We start from the raw sequence: 21,545 nt of genomic DNA, 5'->3' as shown, positions 1-21,545 counted from the left end.
TGATGAATTAAGGCTGTAATAAAATAATTAGTTGTAGTATTTAGGGTTGAGTAATATCAATCGGAGATGTGCGCTCATTCGCATTCGCATCACCTTGAGGTGTGCGTGAATCAGCAGACGGCACGCTCACCGGTGTGACGGCGGCAGTTCAAGAATAGCGTTTGGTCTATTTACAAGTCCTCAGCGTTTGTTTGCCAGCAAAATGTGTCATTGTTAACTAATTTAAGTAACGGCTCTGCCAGCTGTTACGACACATACGAGTATCCAAATTGTGCGCAAGAGGATCTCCGATATGAACATCAATCATCGCGTCGAATTAACATTTTAAACGTTAACCATCTCATTTATTCTTTAGCAGATTTAAAGCAAAGTGATAAGAGAGTTCAACAGTAAGCCTAGTTGGATAACGAGCGAATTGATTCACGAGCTCTAGAAACAGTAAATTTCCTTTTCCTTTTTATTGCGTACCCGCTCCTCCGGCGCGGCGTAGTAAACATTTGTGAGTTTTGTTCTTTTCACGCAAATAACCTCCTTCTTTTTGAAGTCGGCTAAAAATTGGTCTTAAATGGAATAGACAATACTAATGTATTCTTACTTTTTCACTACTTTTAAGAAGGTCGATAATAACGTCATTAATTTACAATCTGAAAAATAACACTAGTGCTATATTGAGCAAAATTCATGAACTCAAATAACTGATTTTTATTTAGTATTTTTCGCTAATTGTATCTTGTTATTTATCTCACTAAGCAACAAGCCCCTATAATTTGTAAGTTTTGTCTTCTTTATTTAATTCAGCTTGTGTGTAATTTAAATCTCACTTTTTCTTATGTAAATGAGCAATTTATATGCAGTGGTTGTATGAAGCATAGTGGAACTCAATAATGACTGTTTAAATTTTTTAGTGTGGTGGGCCGTGTTAATATTTTATTAATTAATTGGGAGCGGGTTGGCGGGCGCGTGTCCGATGGGCTGCTGCGACATTATGGCTAGAGAGTTGCGTAAACATCAAAATGTAAAACACGATATCGTTTAGCCGGTTAATTAATTGCTGTGACCGGGAGTCGGGGGCGACCGAGAGCGGTCGGGAGCAGCCGGGAGGCGCCGCTTGTCGCGAGCTCGTTATGGAAATAATGAGTACGATCGCAAACCACTGCATAAGTTGCGCCCGGTGCGGACTGCAGCGCCTACTTCGATTTTTATTGTTGCTTCCCTCGGGCTCGACAGTTTTAATTCACCCCGCATAACATTGCTGCACAATTTGCGAGTTGGACAATTCATCAAATGCCACCAACATTTCACTTCACTTTTAGACTCAAATTATTTAGTATAAAATCCATTGGCTTTTTTCTACAGAAACGCCTTTAAAAGCCTTTTATTTTCTTTTGGTTATTAATTTACTACCAGGGTTATAAAAATAGACGATTCTTTCCACAGACTCCTGATCAACATACTGAGTGTCATAATTAAGTACAATATGTTAAAATTTGAGTGCCAAGAATAAGCTACTTCCTATTCGATATATCGATATATTATATGAACTAAATAAGCATTTTAACAGCCACAGATTATTACGTATACATGAGTGTATTAAGTTCCATAAAATTTTGTAAGACAAAAAAGCACAATTGCAAAGTGCACTTTTACTTAATAATAATTAGTATTTTTAAATCAAAATATTTCCACAGTAAATTTATTAATAAAACGCCGTTTATACCATCGCTACTCGGAGGAAGTGAAAATTTGTCGTGAAATGTGACTGCTGTGCTCGGCGGGACGTGTGCTCGCACGGACGGAGGCTTATTAAGGCGAACTTCACGACATCTTTGTGCGGCTATAGCTAGGCGCTTGTGCATCTGGCCTCTTTGCTTTTATAGCGCACGCCTTGTCATATTATTTATATTTAAACCTAAAACATACTACGTACATTTCGACAATGTATTCGACACTAACGAAATTTTAAGTGTTGCGAGTTTAAGTGATACGATCTCTATCATTTGTAAAAAGTATTCATTTAATTTTTACCTAGCAGTCGTTATTGTTACCGCTGTAGGTTTCCACTGCCGAAACACCTTTACAAAAATACTGAATATTATTTTGCACAATATTTAAGGAAATATTTACCAGTAATCTAAACATTAAAAAGATTTGTATTTTTGTTTGTAACAAATAATCTCAGACTACTGGACATATTTAAAAAATTCTATTGCTTTCAGGTTTATTATCACATAGGCTATATTTATTAATAGATTTATTTTTATTCCGCATGGACGAAGTCGCGAGCACAAGCTAGTCAAAGATAAAAAAGTAATACTAAATTAGATATTTTTTTCTCGTTAACTTTTGGGTATTGCAAATGTTACTTTCTATAGATATTTAGTGACGTAGAAAAGAGCAGGTTGTCTTAATTCACGACTATATTGAGGTCGTGAGATTGAAGGTACCTACGAGACGTGTCACTTGATTTAATTAAGAGCCGTTTTACCACCCGTTCCGTCGTCCTAACGCCACGTACGACACCTCGGTTAATTTCGAACTGAGCCATTCTACGGGGGATTTATTTCAATATGGGTCCCATCCCACCCGCCTTACTATGCGTTTACTCAACCTCCAGTATTATATTTTACAAATAACTTTGTCATACACTTACGTGAATACTGGAGCAGTTAATTTAAAACGCACGCTATCCTTGTTTTTATGTTCATAGAACATTTTGTTATCACTAGCAAAGGGTTCAGCGTAAACAGGTGCGGGGTCAAGCTAAAACCTCTAAATCCGTCTGTGATTGCATCGTTTAGACGAAATAGTCATCATATTTCAACGTGTAACATTCAGACTTGGGTTTTACAAATAGTGCCTCATTTATTACAAGCGCGATTGACTCGTCTTTTGTATCATGTTGTCTAAACACCTGTACTGACATACATATTGTTATCTTTTTTATCTTTCTTCTTTGGTTTTATCTAAAAGAATGAGAAGAATGAAAATATGTTTTTGTTCATGTGTTTCGGCAGTGGAAACTTACGGTGACATGTGCTAGTGTAGTTTACACTACCAAAGTGTAGTTACATTAAAACTTCTTACCCTGTACAATTTCAATTAAAGGAAAATTGTTGTTATATTTTTAAAAAAATATATATTGGATTTATATCCAAAAAATATTTATTTCAATATTCATATCTAGTTAGACCTGTTTTAAACCATACTTTCTTTGTTTATTGCTTCTAAAAAAATTAACGTAAACCACCCAACGCCTTTTTAAGTAAGTTATTAATTTTTTCCAAGTTGAAAAAAGGAAGTAGACGATAATTAGCTGGTGATTTTCTTTTTTTGCCGTTCGCATCTAATGCGCTATTCTTGTTGGCCGTCATCACGCGTCGCGGGAGAAGTTCGTTATTAATTCATCGCTTTTCAACTTGGCCGCTTTTACTCGCATTACCTTTGCCGTTCGAGGACGAACCTACCATTTTAGACGATATGATTATGCAATAAATTGTCCCTGGAACGGACTATAACATACGATATATTATAGCACATAAACCATTTATTATTATGGTTCCCTCGACTGGGACATGTAGACGCAATTCCATTTCTTTTATTTCACTGTCTTCGTAATTTTTCGATTAACGATTGTACAATTATAAAAAGTGAGAACGACAGGAAAATCTTGCAGCGATTATGGTAAACCACAATCGGCAATCACATGATAACCAAAAAGCGTCCACGCGATGTTGATTGTGATATTGTCTGATACGGGGCGAGCACTGCGCGGACGTAGGGCGCGCGGGGTGGCCGCATTTGTGATGCAAATGTAGCACCCGCCGCACCGCGGCCTCTCACACCTTACCTGCTGCATCAGACATAATTATTGTGAAAAATATTCATTTGTTCCCCTTAACACTTCCCTGAATACAACTCTGCTCAATGTAAAGAGTTTTGAACTTTATTTTTCCTCGTAAGCTGATATTGTTTAGATCTGTCGACAGTTATCGGTGGAATTCAATAACCAATACCGACTAGGATGCAAGAAGTCCGTGTGAAGTTCCCTGAGAACCTATAGTCGCCACGTACTCTACTCCGGAACGATATCATGTTTCAAACGATTTCGCAAAACGAATAAATAAGAACGCGGGAGGCAAGAAGCGTGCGGTGAAACCGAGTCAAAGCGTGGGTATTAGAAACGCTCCGATTACCACGCTCGGAAGAGCTGCATTCAGGGGGGAATTTTCTCAAGCCATCACTTTGTTTAAAAGACTAATAAGCTTTTTTCTATATTTTAATATTTATATCTGATGCTAATTATGAATGTAAAATTTTGTAAAATAAGTCAAGTTAAATATATGTAGCCTATGATCCACTCAATTCGCTGGATAGTTTTCGAGGAGGTGGTTGTATTGTAGACACGAACACCGGTAACACTGCGCCGGGCGGCCTGACCGCGTTCCACTAACGGTATCCACTCCGAAGTATTTCTCCGGCGCGTGGCACACTTCGTGCGTACATTCACCTCACCCATCTCACTGTCCCCACACTAAATCGTTTTTCATGTCCTTATTCGGAATCTATACTTTATTCGTTTTTATTTCCTTTCTAAATATCTAATCCAAAACTATATAAATTCTGACATTCTTACAACTGCGACTCTTCATTAAAACAACGTTATGTTTGAAAACACGATGAAATGAGATCAGCGTACCGTTAGAGGTCGTCAGACCTTCTCACGACATTCAAGAAAAAGCTAGCAGTTTTATTAATATGTACAGTTAGAATTGCGGACGTTTCACCGCGCATACGTTTGTTGTTGCCTAAGATAGGATATTATTTAACGAGATTTGTTGCGTTTAATTAAACACAAATCATTTCCGATTCGTGGCCTCATTTACAACTATTTGCGTCATAAGTATAAATACATACAATACATGAAGTTCATTTTACAATATTTGCACATATTACGCAGATACGACCATTTTTCATACAGAGAGGAACTCGCTATGAAAAAAGGTCGTATCTGTGCCAATTATACTAAAGCTATCTAATCTTTTATTTCGTTGTTTTTGTGGTATTTATTCGTCTTCTTGGTAAATTCTAAATGATAGTACACGCAATCTCCAAATCAACACTTATTTGTTTAAATTGTGTTTAAAATTGTTAAAATAGTTATTGCAATTAGTAATAATCAGATCGTTGCTCTTTCTTGTCGTGCTCTCTCTTAGTTTATCTTATCGATTTTGCTTTTATAAGCTATTTTATTATAGAGTTGATTTTTCTGATATTTGCGGTAACACTGATTTCAACACTCACGGCTCGCGGAACAAAGCTGAACGATGGATTCCGTTACGTCTCTACCGTCACCGCAGCTGCAACGTGGTTTAAGCTTATTTAGATAAGTAGTAATTTTATTCACCTAATACAACTATAGTGTTTTCACTATAAATAACAATAAATAATATACAGTGTGTATCGGTTTTTAAAAGAAAAAATACAATTTTATTGTTAGTTGCAATAAAAGTAAGATGCTGAAAGTATGTATATGTAGTTGTGTTACACCACTAGTTAGTGGGAAATTGAAGCGGAGGTCCTAACGCGGCACTTCATTACGCGTTCTCGTTACCGGCCGGTGCCTGGTGCTTTCGCGCCCTCACGCCTATATTAACAAAATGCCCCATGTCCGCCGCAACCTAAACCATTCCACGTTTTTTACGTCGATGTACGTATAATATATATCTCGTATAATATAAAATTATTTAGTTTCCTGTTTTGTTCATTTTATACAGAGCATATTTTATTGTTTTGAAAATTGCCGCAAAATGAAAGTGAACGGCAGATGAATTATTGGTTTTACAAATAATATTGCAGTGTAGTAAGGCGCGCGGGCCTCCGTTGACTCGCGTGCGTGCGATTACATCGCTCGTATTGCTGTGTAATATATTCATATTTTCACCACCTTCGCATCCTTAATGTTTCATTTCCGACTTTGTTTTCGATGTGGCACCGCTCATGCGGTTATTTTAATATACCTTCAAAACGAGGACGTGCGAATGAAGGTACCTAATCTCTTTGGAAAATTTAGGGTATTAATTTTATGAATAGCTTACCTATGTAGCCTACAAAATAATTGTAACAAATCATAAAGCAGGTGTGGTTCGCTCAGGCTACTTATTTTGCCAAATCGATTTCTTCCGTGATATTATTTCATTCACTGGCATGTAGTCTTTGGATAGCTGCCATAAAATTACACTTATTATGAAGATGCGGGAAACTGATATGTAGTTCCTCTGCAAAATGAAATGTTACGTTTATTTTGATAGATGTACCTTTGTAAGACTTATCATTATATTTGTATTGCATATATGCAAAACACATACCTTTGACAATGACTTCGTGGAGTACTTGGTACTAAAGCGGCAAAGGAGGTGAAACGACACTAGCTCATATGATAAAAGTAAGCATTTATTATTTATCTTAGTTTTAGGAGACGTCCTTATCGAACGAAGCTCAAGCTCATAACGAAAGTCATGTTATTTCCATGTTCATATTTATTGCTTAAGTATTAGACAAAAGTTTTATTTTATCTGTTCGTATTTGTCTATTGCGTGATAGTATCAGATTTCTGTTTAGAAATGGCGAATGAGTCAATGGTTAGTAGTACGACAGCCAGCCCGCATACAGATGATAATGTAGTCATCTACATGTGCGCTCGGCGTCCTCTAGTCTTACATCGTTCGTTTGACCGACATATTGTGTCACATGTTGAGTGCGAACGACTATTTAGAACCATTACTATTCTATTCATCTGTCCATAGTAAATTTGGCAGTGGCCCTATTACGCAATTACACATTTCTTTCTTTAATTATGCCTACAATGTCATTTAAAATTAAAGTAGGCACAAACTGCTTCATACACCTAAATAGGCTTGTAATTATAAATGTGCTGCGATTTGTGCGTGGTATTTTATTGAAAGTATTAACTTAGTTTTTTAGAAAAGTTATTTTTGATCATCAATCCTAACGTAATGTTTAAATCTATTTATATTATATACTTTTATCTATCTATAGAACTAGTCGCTAAAATTAAAGTTATAAAATTATTCGAAAGGTGTAATGAATTTTTGTTTCTGTTTGGCCTTGGATAGCTTCTCTATTCCTTAGAGATTTATTCTTAAACTAATACGAAGCCAGCTATTTAAAAAGTATTTCTGAAAACCAATTTTTTTTTGTATTTCGTGGTGGATATGTAATAAAAGTTTCATTCAAATAATTGTTTATACCACTTAAAGTATTGCTTGCAACTTTTTCTTCCGCAATTATGCCATGAACTCCAGCCTCTAAAGCAATACAATTTATCTATGCACACCAATATATCCAACATTTTTGTTTATGCTAGACATTGTTACGACATACTTATGTATTATTGTGAACATAAAAAGATCCCTATAAATCCTTACACTGCTTTTCAGCTTTCGAGTGTAACTTATTTGCTATTCAAGCAGCATTAGAGGTTTCTCTGGCCTAAGCGCTTTATGTGACTTCGTGGCTATTCTTGCTCATATCCACTATAAATATCTACAAAAAAAAAACTTAAAAATAATATGTATCTGCTCACTGTTTTATCTGGAGTTTGCTAGTTTATTTCTGCCGAAAAGTTTCACGGAATAGTAGGAAGAAAAGCAGCCAAATATGTAGATATTAAAAGCAATATAGATTGTCCATGAAATTTTTGCGATAAATACGTATCTAATAATGACACCTCACTCTTCAAAACCGGTCAAACTAGGCTACATTATAAAATCTTAACAACATTTTGTTTATTTTTTAAATGTTTTTCACTATAAAACAAGTTTAACGTATCGTAAAACGTATTGCTTTGTCATAGCGAACAATATTCTATCTCGTTGCCTTAAGATATAAATCATTTAATGGATACGAATGGATAATATTCTAGTATCTATGGAGCTATAAAATGCGAGTTGCAGAAAGATATTTGTAAGTGGACAGGGAGCGACAGGAAGGTGCGGCTCCCAGGTCACCGCGGCGGTGATGACGGTGGTGTTTTACGATAGGGGTGCGCCGAACGACGCGGCGTGGGCGCGCCTGCTAATTTTGATAAAAGCATCGTCCGGCCACGCCCGTCCCGCAACCATCCCCCCACATCCAGCACTCGCACACCGCTCGAACGCCACTTTACATCGATAAATACCAACTCCACCAACATACACGTTTTTTTTTTACTTGTTATGTGGCGTATTTACTCAGTTTTTTTCGGCTGCAGAACATAAGTCTGATCGTATGTAATCTGAATCGTATGGATTTTGACCGAAAGATGTACAAGTTTTTTTCTTCTATCAATATTAATTAAACTTTTGTTGTTGGATTGCTCTCGTATTGTACTATTGTTCCAGCTTAGTACGTCAATTCTCAATGATTTAACATTTTGTTTTTTCTTCGTCAACAGAAAAACATACAGGGCAAGGTACGAATTTTCTACGTGCACATAAATAATTAACAAATTATGATTTAATGTTAATAAATGTTTCTTTTTTTCACGATTACTACAACGATCATAGCATGAACCTTCCTTATATAAACGCTACAAATATCTCAGTGGAGAGTGGCTGGTGTAAACCTTTTGATGTCATATCGCGTAATTATTTCTCATCAAAAATATAAAGTACTAGCTGTCGCAAGCGACTCCGTCCGCCCGATATTAAAAATTAAACTTAGTAAGTAGCCTATGTGTTCTTCCAGATTATGCCACATCTGCTACATCTGTGTCAAATTTCATCAAAATCCGTTGAATCGTTCTGGAGATACCTTGTAACAAACGTCCATCCATCCATGTATCTAAACTTTGGCATTTATTATATTAGAAAGATTTAGGTTTGCTCTACTCTCCGCTTGTGAGTACCGGCTACTATGCAATCGGTGGTCAAGCAGACATGAGGTCGTTTGCATCCTACGCTGTAGCTCAAACACAACATTTTATTAAGATAGGTACAATGGAAAAGAAAACAACATGTCATTTTACTTTGCACATATCAAAAAAACTTATATACTTTTTTTCTTTTAAGGTTTTTTACTATGTGCAAACTTTACTTGTCTATAAAACATAATAATATGATATGATATACATATTAGAATAATTTATTTTTATAGTCGCTTCAACCTTTTTTTGATATAACATAACTGACCTATGATTACCACATTTTCAGTAAAGTATAAGTATTTAAATAATTTTAATAACAAATTACACCACTCAACTCAGGTTAGGGCAGATATATTAACGATTTATCAAATCGATGACTAGTTTTATATAGACATCACCAAAATAGGCTGCAATAGTTCAAATATAGATTAGTTATGTTACGTTATAGCTATATAAATGTAAATATTTAATTAATTCTTTTAGTGCAAATTTAAAATTAATTAAGAAATTCGGTGAAACAGATCGTACTCTTTACTTACTGTTTCATATTCTTATATTATTGTAGTCTTCATTTACTAATTTATGTATTTTTGCGATAAGAAATTTAAGTTGTATTGAGTGACAGGGCGTGGGCGAGGAAGGCGTGGCCACAGCCCCGCCCAACTGGGATCCGCCCTCGCCCTTTACCACCTTTTCATGAAAATCTTGTAACCGTTCTCGAGCATTGTAGGTATCCAATCAAAATCGTTACATAAAACTAACATTTATACAGTCATGAAACGTGTACTTTTTTGAAACTACATAAAGGGCAACTTTTTGATATTAGATATTGTAGTTGTATATAAAGGGTTGTATATCGCAAAAACCATTGCTTCTCGAACGGCTAGACCGTTGCCTATCCCACAGAAGTGAAGCAGAACACCAATAGACTATGGGTGAAACTTTGTTCACATAAACCCATGTGCATGCATTTTAGCGGTATTTTTGAAATTTAAACATTGGTTTTGAGATAACTTTTTATGTCAGTACATCACATAAATTAAAAGATGCGGCCTAAAAATGTAATTATTGTGTGTACTTTTTTAGATAGATGCACCTTAAAAATATTTTTTTTCTCTCTAAAGTGACCGTAAACCATTGAAATAAGCTTCGCATATAAAACAAGACAATAGGTCTGATTTCCACAATTTTTGTACCTATTTACTCTTAAAAAATGATTAACTTGAAATTGATTACATTTAGCGTCTGATGGCAAAGGAGATGAGCATCGTCGGTGTGGCAGCCCGCGGGGCAGATAAACTCGTTAGCTCAAGATACGTCAACGGCGGCAGCGGCGCGGCAGCGCTGCGGCGCGGGGTATCCCTGTAATCTCGTTGCGACTCCCGACCCGTCGACTCGGATTCACCCCAAATTAGCTTTTGTTCTCGATCGACAATCTAATTCACTGCCGTCTAAAATGTTTTTATCTCAATTTACAACGTTCAATTCTGTTGGGCAAACAATTTCACTGGAAAAGGTGGTAAATGCACGAGTGGCGAGATCGTGTGCTCGCTCCTAGATACTCCTCTTCGACTCCGTTAAAAGGTTGTTGTTGACGTAGCGTTCGATTCGAGAGGCGAAGCTCCGTTCTTGTCCTTATAATTGATTGCTTTGTCGCGTAATTTGTTTGTCGACGCCTCGGGCGTGGGATTCTCGCGGGAGTGTCGCGGTGCTTGCTCTTTCATCGGTGTCCGCGTAAATAATAAATAGCGTCCTCTGTTACCGTCGCCTTCTATCTCACGAAAACATATCTTACACTAAGTGACTCAGCATGACACGCAAACTAGAAATACCTACATCTAATAGTGAAAATAATTTATATCAACAATTTGTACAAACTGGCCGGCCGCACACAGTTGCTATAGGTATATGATAATGTTAGAATTATAGCAAGGATATTTCAAGACAGATGTAACAGCACGGTAGAGCGGGTCTGGCACGAGCGCGCCACCGGCACTAATAACCCCGTAATTGGTATCGGAGCTCGCCGCAGCCGGATTACTGAACATCTAATTGAATGCGAGACGCTGCCTCCCGCCACCGCCGCCGCGCCACAGCGACATAGGCGACTTAATTTTGTTGCGGTCAAGTTGCCCTGGTCCGCGGCACGTGCGCACAGCTCACGCCGCTCAATTACAACACCACCTTGATGAATTAAATTGCCGTGGAAGCAGAAGCCGCCGTGCGGCTTTACGCGGCTCTCTCGTACTTTGGATTAGCCTGAGACGCAAAGTTACGAAGTCAGATAATAATCATTTCGTGTCAATTAGCTAATGCAAAATTGAATAGCTCCACGGAATATAGAAACATCGTAATTAAAATTACGATCGCGATTGCCTGCCATCTGTTTTCGGTCCCTTTGGTACTATTCGCTGTGGAATTAATCATACTTTATAGTCTTAGTCTTTTTCAATTTCCATAGGGTCGGTTCTCTTAATCTCTTGCTGATTAGAAGAATCAGTATTGGCTATCGTTTTAAGATAAATGTATTCGATCAATGCAAGACAAAATGATATAGAGGTATTTTTTCCATTATTTTTTTCATTGGATTACAAAATAGTTTTAGAGGTACCTAAATATAAATGTTGATCCTTTCTTAAGCTTTAGGTTACTAAAAGTTTTTAGGTGCATTTTAAAATTAAATGACTTGGTTGCTTCGTTCAAACATTAGCGTCCATGATGTATTAGTGAAGTGTGCTGATCGTAAATGTCAAATATTAACCAAGAGGTGGACAGGTTGTTTCGCCGTTGAGTTTTTTCGCAAGTTAAACACAACTTACTACATTACAACATTATTGTCAAAGCAAAGTTGGTTCTTGGCTATAAAATTCGGAGCAATAAGGCATCTATCTGCAATAATTTCAGATTTCATTCTTTATTACAATTTTACGAGTAGTAATAAAGGTACGGGCAGCAGATATTCTACAGAAGTGACCTGTTACCGCGGTCTGGTCTGTAGGCTCATCTCTGCTTAGGTACAGTTGATAACGTGTACGGTACGGTACTTGTGACTACGGTAACAAATTAATCTTATATAAATACTAGCTATCGCTCGCAACACCGTCCGCGCGGGATTTAAAAAAAAAAACTTAGTCTATCTTCAAGACTATGTTCAACATCTCTACCAAATTTCGTCAAGATCCATGCAGCCGTTCTGGAGATACTTTTTAAGAAACATCCATCCATCCATCCATCCATCCATCCATCCATCCATCTAAACATTCGCATTTATAATATTAGTAAGATTTTTACAAACAGACTACGTGAAGCCCTTGTAAACGAATTAATTTGATTACGTATTCAAAGGCTCTCGATGTTTATTTGTAGGAAGCCCCTTATGCTTAACAAAAGGTTAGTAGTATATTGCTCATTTACTGTGGAAAAATATACGAGCACGTCACCATTTAAAAGATTCGTGGCATTTAGGTACTTGAATAATAATGAGTTTAAATAAAAAAATAAATATACATAACAACGCGCATGTACTTTTATGCGCTGTTATATGATTAGGATGTTGATATTAATGTACAATATTATACAGTATTAACACATAATGTGACATGTATGTGTTATATAAGAAGTTTCTGTAAATTAGAATATTTGTTTCTGTTCACTTAGCAACCATGTAGCGAAATGATATAAGGATTCTAAACAATTTAAAAGTTTATTTATTTCTCCCGCAATTGATATAAAAGCTCTCGCTCACAAAGTTTATTTAATTCTTTTTTACACAACAGTTACTCTTGAAACTTTGCAGATAAACATTAGCTCTGCACGTAATAAACAAAATTATGGAAAGATCATTCCAAGGTCTCGTTTCAAAAACCGGATTAAATCGATATGTTTGGTGGATAGTAGTAACGAGTAGCGATAGGCCTCTACCTATAGGCAGAGTGCTCGCTGCTTGCTACTCGCAGTGTTTACAGCGGCACGGCACCGCGCCCGCTTGCTGGAGCCGCGCCAACTAATCTCCTCTCAACAGGTAAATGGAGCCCGGCCGCACGCGATGACATCACACACGTACATATAACGTGCTCTCATATTGTGATTCACCTCATTCAAAATACCGACGCCCAAAATATCAATCAAATACCATTGTTTATATTTTTACACCGAAACATTCTTATATTTTTAACCGACACATTCTTGTAGAAGATTGCAGTACGTAAACTAGGCGTAAAACGATATAAAGTTAAGTTTTACTAGAAAGTAATATGCAAGCTCGAATCGGCGAACCACGGACAGTAACTTGTCTATCAATACTGCGGTGATCCTGCCACATCAGCCCCTAGCGATCTTGTATATCTTGTCATGAACTTATTTCATCCTACACAATGTCCTATAAACCTTGCCAGATAGGTGGATTATTTAATCCACTTATAAAAAAGTAGTTTTTAATGTTTACAATGGATAATCTCGTTGATTTAGAAAAGAATGTTTTTTGCGGGATAACAAAGAGAAAGCTTACAGGCCGAGTGCCGGCAGCGGCACATGCGTAGGACAGCGGTGCGGCCTGTTATTAACTTTTTTAACGGTTGTGTTAATTAGCGCGCTTTTCCCGAAGCAACCCTGAGCGGCTGCGGCCCTGGATAAAAAATACTAAACGATATGTTCTGCTATTAATTAAACCAAAGTATCCTTATGCGCTCTCATGTAGCTATTATTACATTTAAATTTTTGATTTTTTTCATTTAGAGGGTCGGCTTCTAACAATTTCTCCTTGTTACAGCAACTGTTCCGGTCGCAACAGGCGGCGGCGGCTGGCGGGCAGGCGGCAGCCGCACAGTTGCAGCTATTGCAGCAGCAACAGCAGCAACAGCAGTTCCAATTGCAGCAGCAGCTAGCCGCTCAGCAAGCCTTTACACAAGCACCTTACGTAATAAACACCGGCCAAGAAGGTACACCATACGTGAGCGCCGTTATCGCCGGCGTCCCGCCATACTATGGCATGGCTGCGCCGTGGGGAATGTACCCGGGCTTGGTGGCCCCGCCCGCGCAGCAGCAGGCACAGCAGCCGCGCCGGCCGCTTACGCCGCAGCAAGGCGAGCAGCAGGTGAACGGCCAGGGCCAGTACGTCATCCCGTACTACGACCCCGGGTCCATAGTGCTGGGCGGCCGCAACGGCACGCCGCTACGCCTGGTGTCGCCAGGCGGCGTGCTGGCGCCGCGCCAGTACCCGGCAGCTCACGCCGCCGCTACGCCCGCACCGCCCGCGCCGCCCACCGCGCACCAGCCGCCGCAGCCGCAGCCGCAGCAGACCGGTGAGTCATCACACGCCGCTGTCTGATATGTTTACCGATGAACATACAGTGTTGATTAGATCCTATAACAAAAGTCTGTTATTCTTTAGATCGATATTATTTAATGGTATCACTTATCTGTTAAATTCTGTACAATCTTAAAATTCGCAACTTTTTACTGTTGTTTCCCAAATTGTTCTTAATGTTACTTCACTATCTGTATATTTTTATTATTAAAATATTCCTACAACAAAAACATATCATTAGAATATTGTCCAATGCAACATATGTAGGTTTTTATTTCTCGTTTATTTTTTTCAAATTGGTACATGTGCTAAATATTTTACTTCCTGAACATCGTAACGCAACATTTTTTACGTTCGTTGTAACGCTAATGTTACTCGTAGTTGTAATTCATTGTTGGTTTCAATAATAAAATATTTATAGTTAACTTCAGCAAGTAACATCTATCCTTAATTGAAATACGGTGCATTATTTAGAAAGATTTATACAGATAGATTTTTACAGAATGTTAGAATTAGACAGATTGTGAGACTGTTTTATCTGCATACTAAAGTTGAATGTGTAAAACCATTTTTCGTGATAGCGAGTGGTTGTTGTGAACTAAACGTGTAAATATTGTAATAAATAAGTGTAGTTATTTTACCAAATTGCAATTAATAATTTGAAGCATGACCACTTTAACTTTTTATTTATGAGTAAATTATTAAGGGTTACGCTAAAAAATTTCCGTTTCACTCTTTTTTTATCATGTATATGCAATTAATTAAAATACTACGTCCTCAATCCTATTATGTATTCTAGTGAGAAGATCACTTGAACATATACTGCAACGTAAATAACAACAGTTGGATCGCGGGCCGTTTAATAAAATAGAATCGTAGCACTGGACAAAACATAAAAATTTGCTCTACAACCGAATTATTTGAAGCTATACATATATCGCAATCAGCTTACTTCATTTGCTAATATAGTGTAGTGTACATAATACAATGTTGTGTATTTAACATGTTACTTTTTAAATTTGAATATATTCAATTTTTGTCGGAGCCTACACTATTATGCACTAATCGTACATTTTGATGGTTTAACCTTTTTACTGCTTATGATATTTAGTCAATAATGTAAATATTGTATAGTGTACCGCGAGAGGCAAAACAGTGTGAAGTGTGTAAGGATCGCGACAGATGTAATTGTAAATAGTGTGTGCGTAGAGATGTACTCGTGTGTATCTCGGCGTGTGCGTGCTACGTGCACGTGGCAGGTGTAGGTAGCGTGTGGGCAGTTGCAGGAGGTGCAGCGACGCGGCGCGACTCGCTGGAGTTCGGTGGCGGCGGGCCGGCGGCCGCGCTGCAGGAGTACGCGCGCAAGTGGGGGCCCTCGCCCCTGTCGCCGCCGCTCGCGCTCGGCCCTGTCGGCCTGCGCCCCGTGTCGGCGGCGCCCGGAGCCGAGACCGCTAAGTACAGGTACATTCGACACCACACACAACATCCCGCGCAATGAACCACTAATACCGCCTGATGGTTAATACAGTTTAAATATATAAGATTCCAGCGATTTTTTTTTATAGCACATCTAATATCACAAGTCTTTTTCTTGTTTTTTTTTTTCGTAATTATCACAAACTTCAACAGCAATGACAAGCTACATCATCTATTACAAATCCTCTGTTTCATGTCCCTATTGCAAAGGATCGTTTCATTGCTCCCTAACAACAAATATTCTAAAAAACGTTTATGATATATTGTCATTGACCTCTGGCACTTCATGACCTGCGACATATTTATGTGCTAATATACATAATAGTTGTTATAATAATAATTAGTCTGCTAACAATTTTTGGGTAAAATACAATTTTATTCATATCGGAAAAGAGAAGCCGATCGTGTGACAGATATCTCCGTGTACAAGGTGTGTAACATTGTAAATAAGCTTTGTAAATCTTGTTTTTAGACTTTGAAATTAATTACATGTACAGTTACAGCGTTAGAATTAGTTTGAGGCATGATCAATAATAAAAAAATAATGCAAAATATTTTCAGCAACTACATGACGTGTGAGCAGAACCGGGGTGCATGTTCTAGATATGAGCGTTGGTTTGTTTATATTGCAGAGCCGTCAGCAGCCTGGCACAGGGGCTGACGTCCAACGGAATGTTCGGCTCCTCCTCTTCGCTACTGAGCAAGCTCAGTGGGGTCGGCACCATCTCAGGTTGGTACGCCAATGCACAGCGCAGCGATAAACCACAACATTCCGTTGATAGACTGTTGACGAAACTGCTGTCCAATAATGTAAATACGTGTCTGGTCACAACGCAATAGAGCGCTCCCTGTATACATAAACCACGAATATAACTATCAGCTGTACATAATGCTGCACGAATTACTTAGCAAACTGTGCCCGTGTGTCGATTTCGAACGTTTTGTTTAACTGTATGTAAATAATTTCTTGCCCTTAATAGAAAAATATAAATTATTGTGTAGAGAAGGTTAAAGTGGTAATAATTCTTGTATTGTTGGGATTTTAACAAATTATTGATATTTAGTTAGTTTATACTGAAATTGTCGGATGCAAATACATATTAAATATAATACATACGAATATTGTTATACGGAATAATAAAATAATTTACAACAGATTGTGCTTAATAATGTGACTAGTCAAAGTAACAAAGAATGTAAATTAAAGGCGATAATTTAGCGAGATTATTATCTTTTGTCTTATTACGAGGATACTCTGTGAGCTGTATGTAAATAAATGTCACATGAGGAGTTAAATCGTTTTATAGCCTTTTATGTGACATGTCAATTACTACTGGATGTATGATTTTTTAGTCAAATATCACCATCGTAGGTACCGTTTTTAAATATATTGAGTAAATTTGGGTGCACTACCACCGTCCGGATTTAAGAATTTTTTAACACAAATTTAATGTTATTTATTATTCACATTTCCTTTTGATTTCTTGTAAGAAGGCGTCTTAAAAAGTATGTTTTTGGAGCTGTACCATTTTTTACATATCTATCAAATAGACGAAAAATTAAGTTAGTCGTGTTACTTAACTTCGCAGTTTTATTCCCAGAACTTGTAGGTGGCGGAGTGGGGGGCGTGGGCAACGTGGGCGTAGGCGGGGTGGGCGGCGTGGGTGTGGGCGCGCTGGTGGGTGAGAAGCCGCCCGCCGGCCGTTCTCGCCTGCTCGAGGACTTCCGCAACAACCGCTTCCCCAACCTGCAGCTGCGCGACCTCGCCAACCACATCGTAGAGTTCTCGCAGGATCAGCACGGCTCCAGGTTAGCATTATCTGCTTAGAACTCCTTCTCCCCAAAAACACATTATTCTTTACAATAATATATCTTGTCCATTGCGACCATGTCGCCCTACAACATTATACACAATTGTGGATGTGTTAAGATGTAAATATGTCAAATCGTCGTAATCGTAATCAATAAAACAGTTATAGTATAGTGTCACCGCATTGAGTGATCATCAGAGAAGTAACGATACTTTTGAGTAATTTGCATTTTACATAGTGCATAATTTAATTTAAAAAATTAAATTATCTTACAAGTTATGAGATAGTCAATACTACTGCTTCGTACTGTTGTAATTGAAGCATAATCATAATATAACTTCCCTCCACTACGGTGATATGCCTGACAAATACTATTTTTAGGCATCTGCTAATTAGTTACAAATGCAGTGCGTAAATAGATGACAAACAGAATAATATATTTATACTAGCTGTCGCCATCGACTCTGTCCGCGCGGCATTATAAAAACTTAATAAGTCTATGTGTTCTTGAAGACTATGTTCTACACCTATGCCAAATTTCATCAAGATCCGTTAAGACATCCATTAATCTAAACATTCGCATTTATGATATTAGTATGATTTCCTCCACCTACTTCTACGACAACTGAAGTGCATTTTTCTATTTGTTGCGAATCCTACGTCCATAGTAGAAATACTTCATATTCATCAGTTGATTGGTTACAAATCGTGTGTTTACATTTTGGTTTTATCCATACAAAAAGTACAATCTGAAGCGCAACTACAACAAAAACGTTTTAACAATGAGTCTACTGACAACTTTCAGAAAAAGCGCACTCTACATAATATTTTAGCTTTGTGTGTCGTTTATTAGACATATGGAACTATGGAAAAAATAAAGTTGTTGATGGAAAATAGTCAATGTGGAGTAGCCATAACTAACTTTGAGATGTTTTTCATTTGCAGTATAGTAAATTTTGTTCTTTATTCTGTTCATATTTTTTGTCTGTTGACTTCGTCTTTGCTTTATTAGTATTAATCCGATGAACTAGAATATTGTTTCATTAAGAGAAAAACTTTGATTTTATGATTTTAAGTTAAATTGGGTCGGTTAAATATTCCAGAATAGTTATTTTATTAAAATCTTTTCATAAGAGAAAGTTGTTGTATCAGCGAATTATTGTACAATTTATGTAAAAAGGAAGCGACTTAATTGTAAGAGTTCGTGGTTTGTTCCAGGTTTATTCAGCAGAAGTTAGAAAGGGCCACTGTTCCGGAGAAGCAAATGGTGTTTAATGAAATTATAGGCGCAGCGTACAGCCTCATGACCGATGTCTTTGGAAATTATGTCATACAGAAGTTCTTTGAGTTTGGTACAACCGAACAGAAGACAACACTAGCGCAAAAGGTATTTGAAAGCTATAGTTTTAGTTTAGTATTCACTCAATTTCAGGTTATTTTATACAATAGTAGAAGAAGTCACTGGCGAGGAAATAATCGATATCCAAGTGCCGTTAATATGTTAACCGCAATAATCAGATTTGGTGCTGTCTCTTTGTTATTATGAATTAAGATTTTATGGGAGGACTAGTAGAGGTTTAACGCTCATTGTGAAACATAAAGACGTGTTTGTGCAGGTCCGAGGACACGTGTTGGCGCTCGCGCTGCAGATGTACGGCTGCCGCGTGATTCAGAAGGCGCTCGAGTCCATCCCCGCAGAGCAGCAGCAGGAGGTGGTGCGCGAGCTCGACGGACACGTGCTCAAGTGTGTTAAAGATCAAAACGGAAATCATGTTGTAAGTACATTGTTTTTTTTATCTGAACAAAAACATACCTACAGTTAATGTTGGCAACAATTATACTTTTTTGAATTCGTTCTTTTATTAGTTCAATTATGTAAATTAACCCAAACCTGATATATTCCAATAAAAAGGTAGAAGAAATAAAATTGTGTTATAATTAAGCAGAACAGTTGGCCGTCAAGTTAGGATTTTTGCATTCTCATGTAATTATATTATTAATATTTTATAATGATAGTGTAATTTGTAATATTTACATATTCTAGTTCTTCCCTCTTACTACTACTCTAACAATTACATTTTAGTTTATAGGTGACATGAACACACTTTGTAAACAACTAGAGCGTTTTTTTGTAAGTGATGCGATGTGATGTGTGTGTTACAGGTACAGAAGTGCATCGAGTGCGTGGAGCCGACGGCGCTGCAGTTCATCATCAACGCGTTCGCGGGTCAGGTGTACGCGTTGTCGACACATCCGTACGGCTGCCGCGTCATCCAGCGCATCCTCGAGCACTGCACGCCCGACCAGACGGCGCCAGTGCTCGCCGAGCTGCACGCACACACCGACCAGCTCATACAGGTCACATGCTCACATGTCAACCATACTTGTGTTACTTTGTGCCTCTATCTCTCTTCTATGTGATTACTTACTTGCAATGTAATTGTGCAGGACCAGTACGGCAACTACGTGGTGCAGCATGTGCTGGAGCACGGCGCGGCGGAGGACCGCGCGCGTCTGGTGGCGGCGGTGCGCGGCAAAGTGCTGCAGCTCTCGCAGCACAAGTTCGCCTCCAACGTGGTCGAGAAGTGCGTCTCGCACGCCACGCGCAACGAGCGGGGCCTGCTCATAGACGAGCTTTGCGGCTTCAATGACAAGTCTGTACACATTTTATATTATTCTTCCACATACATGCAAACCATAATCTACATACTAGTTTTTCCTAGATTTAGAAACGTTATTTGAGACTATGTATAATTGCAGCGCTCTCCACGTAATGATGAAGGACCAGTACGCTAACTACGTGGTGCAGAAGATGATCGACGTGGCGGAGCCGACGCAGCGCAAGGTGCTGATGCACAAGATCCGGCCGCACATCGGCTCGCTGCGCAAGTACACGTACGGCAAGCATATTATCGCCAAGCTGGAGAAGTTCTTCATGAAGGCGTCGGAGCTGGGCCCCATCGGCCCGCCGCCCGGCGCCGTGCTGTAGTCCGTGTAAAGTATTAGCGCGCGCGGACCTAGGCCGTCGCCCCCCGCGGCTCACACACACCCCGCCTATTATAAATTTTGTGAATATAACGATTGTACATTTGTAACTATAGAAGCTGGCCCGCCGCAGCCGCCTTCACAATCTGATTAGGTATTAGTTCGGTGCGGGTCGAGCGCAGCCGCACCGCCGTAAGCTTGAGTTGTTTAGTTAGCGTAGTGTAGCGGGGCGGGCGTCGGGGCTGCGGCCGGGCTGCGCGGCGCGCCCGGCGTCCTGTACATATGGCGGCAGACTGATGTACAGAACACGCGACTCGCCATCGCCGTCGCCACGCTACACGCGACTGCTCCCGGCGCAGTCGCCGCAGTCGCCGCGGCCTAGCGTCCGTCGCGTTCCTAGCTCGTAAGTGTTCTAGTATTATTCCTTGTTCGTATGAATCTATGTATAAATATTTGAACGTCTCTCATTCTCGTGTAATTTATGAATCGAAGGAAGGCTGCGGTCCGTCGAGCCCGCGCGTTCCGTAATTTAGCTCGTTGTAGATGTACTGTACTGTTAGCTGGGCTAGGGGACCTTGAATCTTCCGAAGCGACGAAGGAATGCCGCAGGCAGTTCTGGACAATCGGCACTATAGTCGTGATTATTATTATTGCTATTATTTTAATGTTCAAGTCGAGCTCTCGTTTAAGTTTAAAAACCGGCTATAAAATCGTACATAGTTTTTATCGAATATCGTGTAGCGCCGGGTTGTATAGTTTGTCGTTTATTATTTGTGAAAATGATATTTTTGTATATTTTATGTAACCGATTAAGTTATTTAGTTGACGCCCCGAGGAGATCGGTCGCGTCCCGCGCCGTTATAGTGATGATTGTAGAGTGCTGCTTGTCGGCGACAGTCCGCGCCCGCCCGCCGGCGCCAGTCGCCGCCAGTCGCACGTCTGTCGCACGTCTGTCGCACGTCAGTCGCACGTCAGTCGCACGTCACAAGCGTAGCTGCTCCTCATTCCCCTCTGTAATTATTTTTATAGGAAGCGTAGTTTCCTA

The 21,545-nt window shown here is 38.9% G+C and overlaps 1 protein-coding gene across 1 annotated transcript in view; it reads left to right on the top strand.

Annotated features, from left to right (window-relative positions):
• LOC106707858 (maternal protein pumilio) overlaps positions 1-21,545 on the top strand; it is a 59,708-nt gene extending 38,163 nt beyond the window's left edge. The window contains exons 11-19 of the mRNA XM_014499302.2: positions 13,692-14,223; positions 15,515-15,689; positions 16,337-16,434; positions 17,306-17,513; positions 18,734-18,902; positions 19,132-19,290; positions 19,679-19,873; positions 19,964-20,169; positions 20,276-21,545. Of these exons, the coding sequence (XP_014354788.2) occupies positions 13,692-14,223; positions 15,515-15,689; positions 16,337-16,434; positions 17,306-17,513; positions 18,734-18,902; positions 19,132-19,290; positions 19,679-19,873; positions 19,964-20,169; positions 20,276-20,504 (1,971 nt within the window). The 3' untranslated portion in view covers positions 20,505-21,545. The remainder of the gene's footprint in view (positions 1-13,691; positions 14,224-15,514; positions 15,690-16,336; positions 16,435-17,305; positions 17,514-18,733; positions 18,903-19,131; positions 19,291-19,678; positions 19,874-19,963; positions 20,170-20,275) is intronic.

This window comes from Papilio machaon, chromosome 3 (genome assembly GCF_912999745.1).
Source record: "Papilio machaon chromosome 3, ilPapMach1.1, whole genome shotgun sequence".
NCBI lineage: Eukaryota > Metazoa > Arthropoda > Insecta > Lepidoptera > Papilionidae > Papilio > Papilio machaon.
This window is presented reverse-complemented; position numbering and strand designations above follow the sequence as displayed.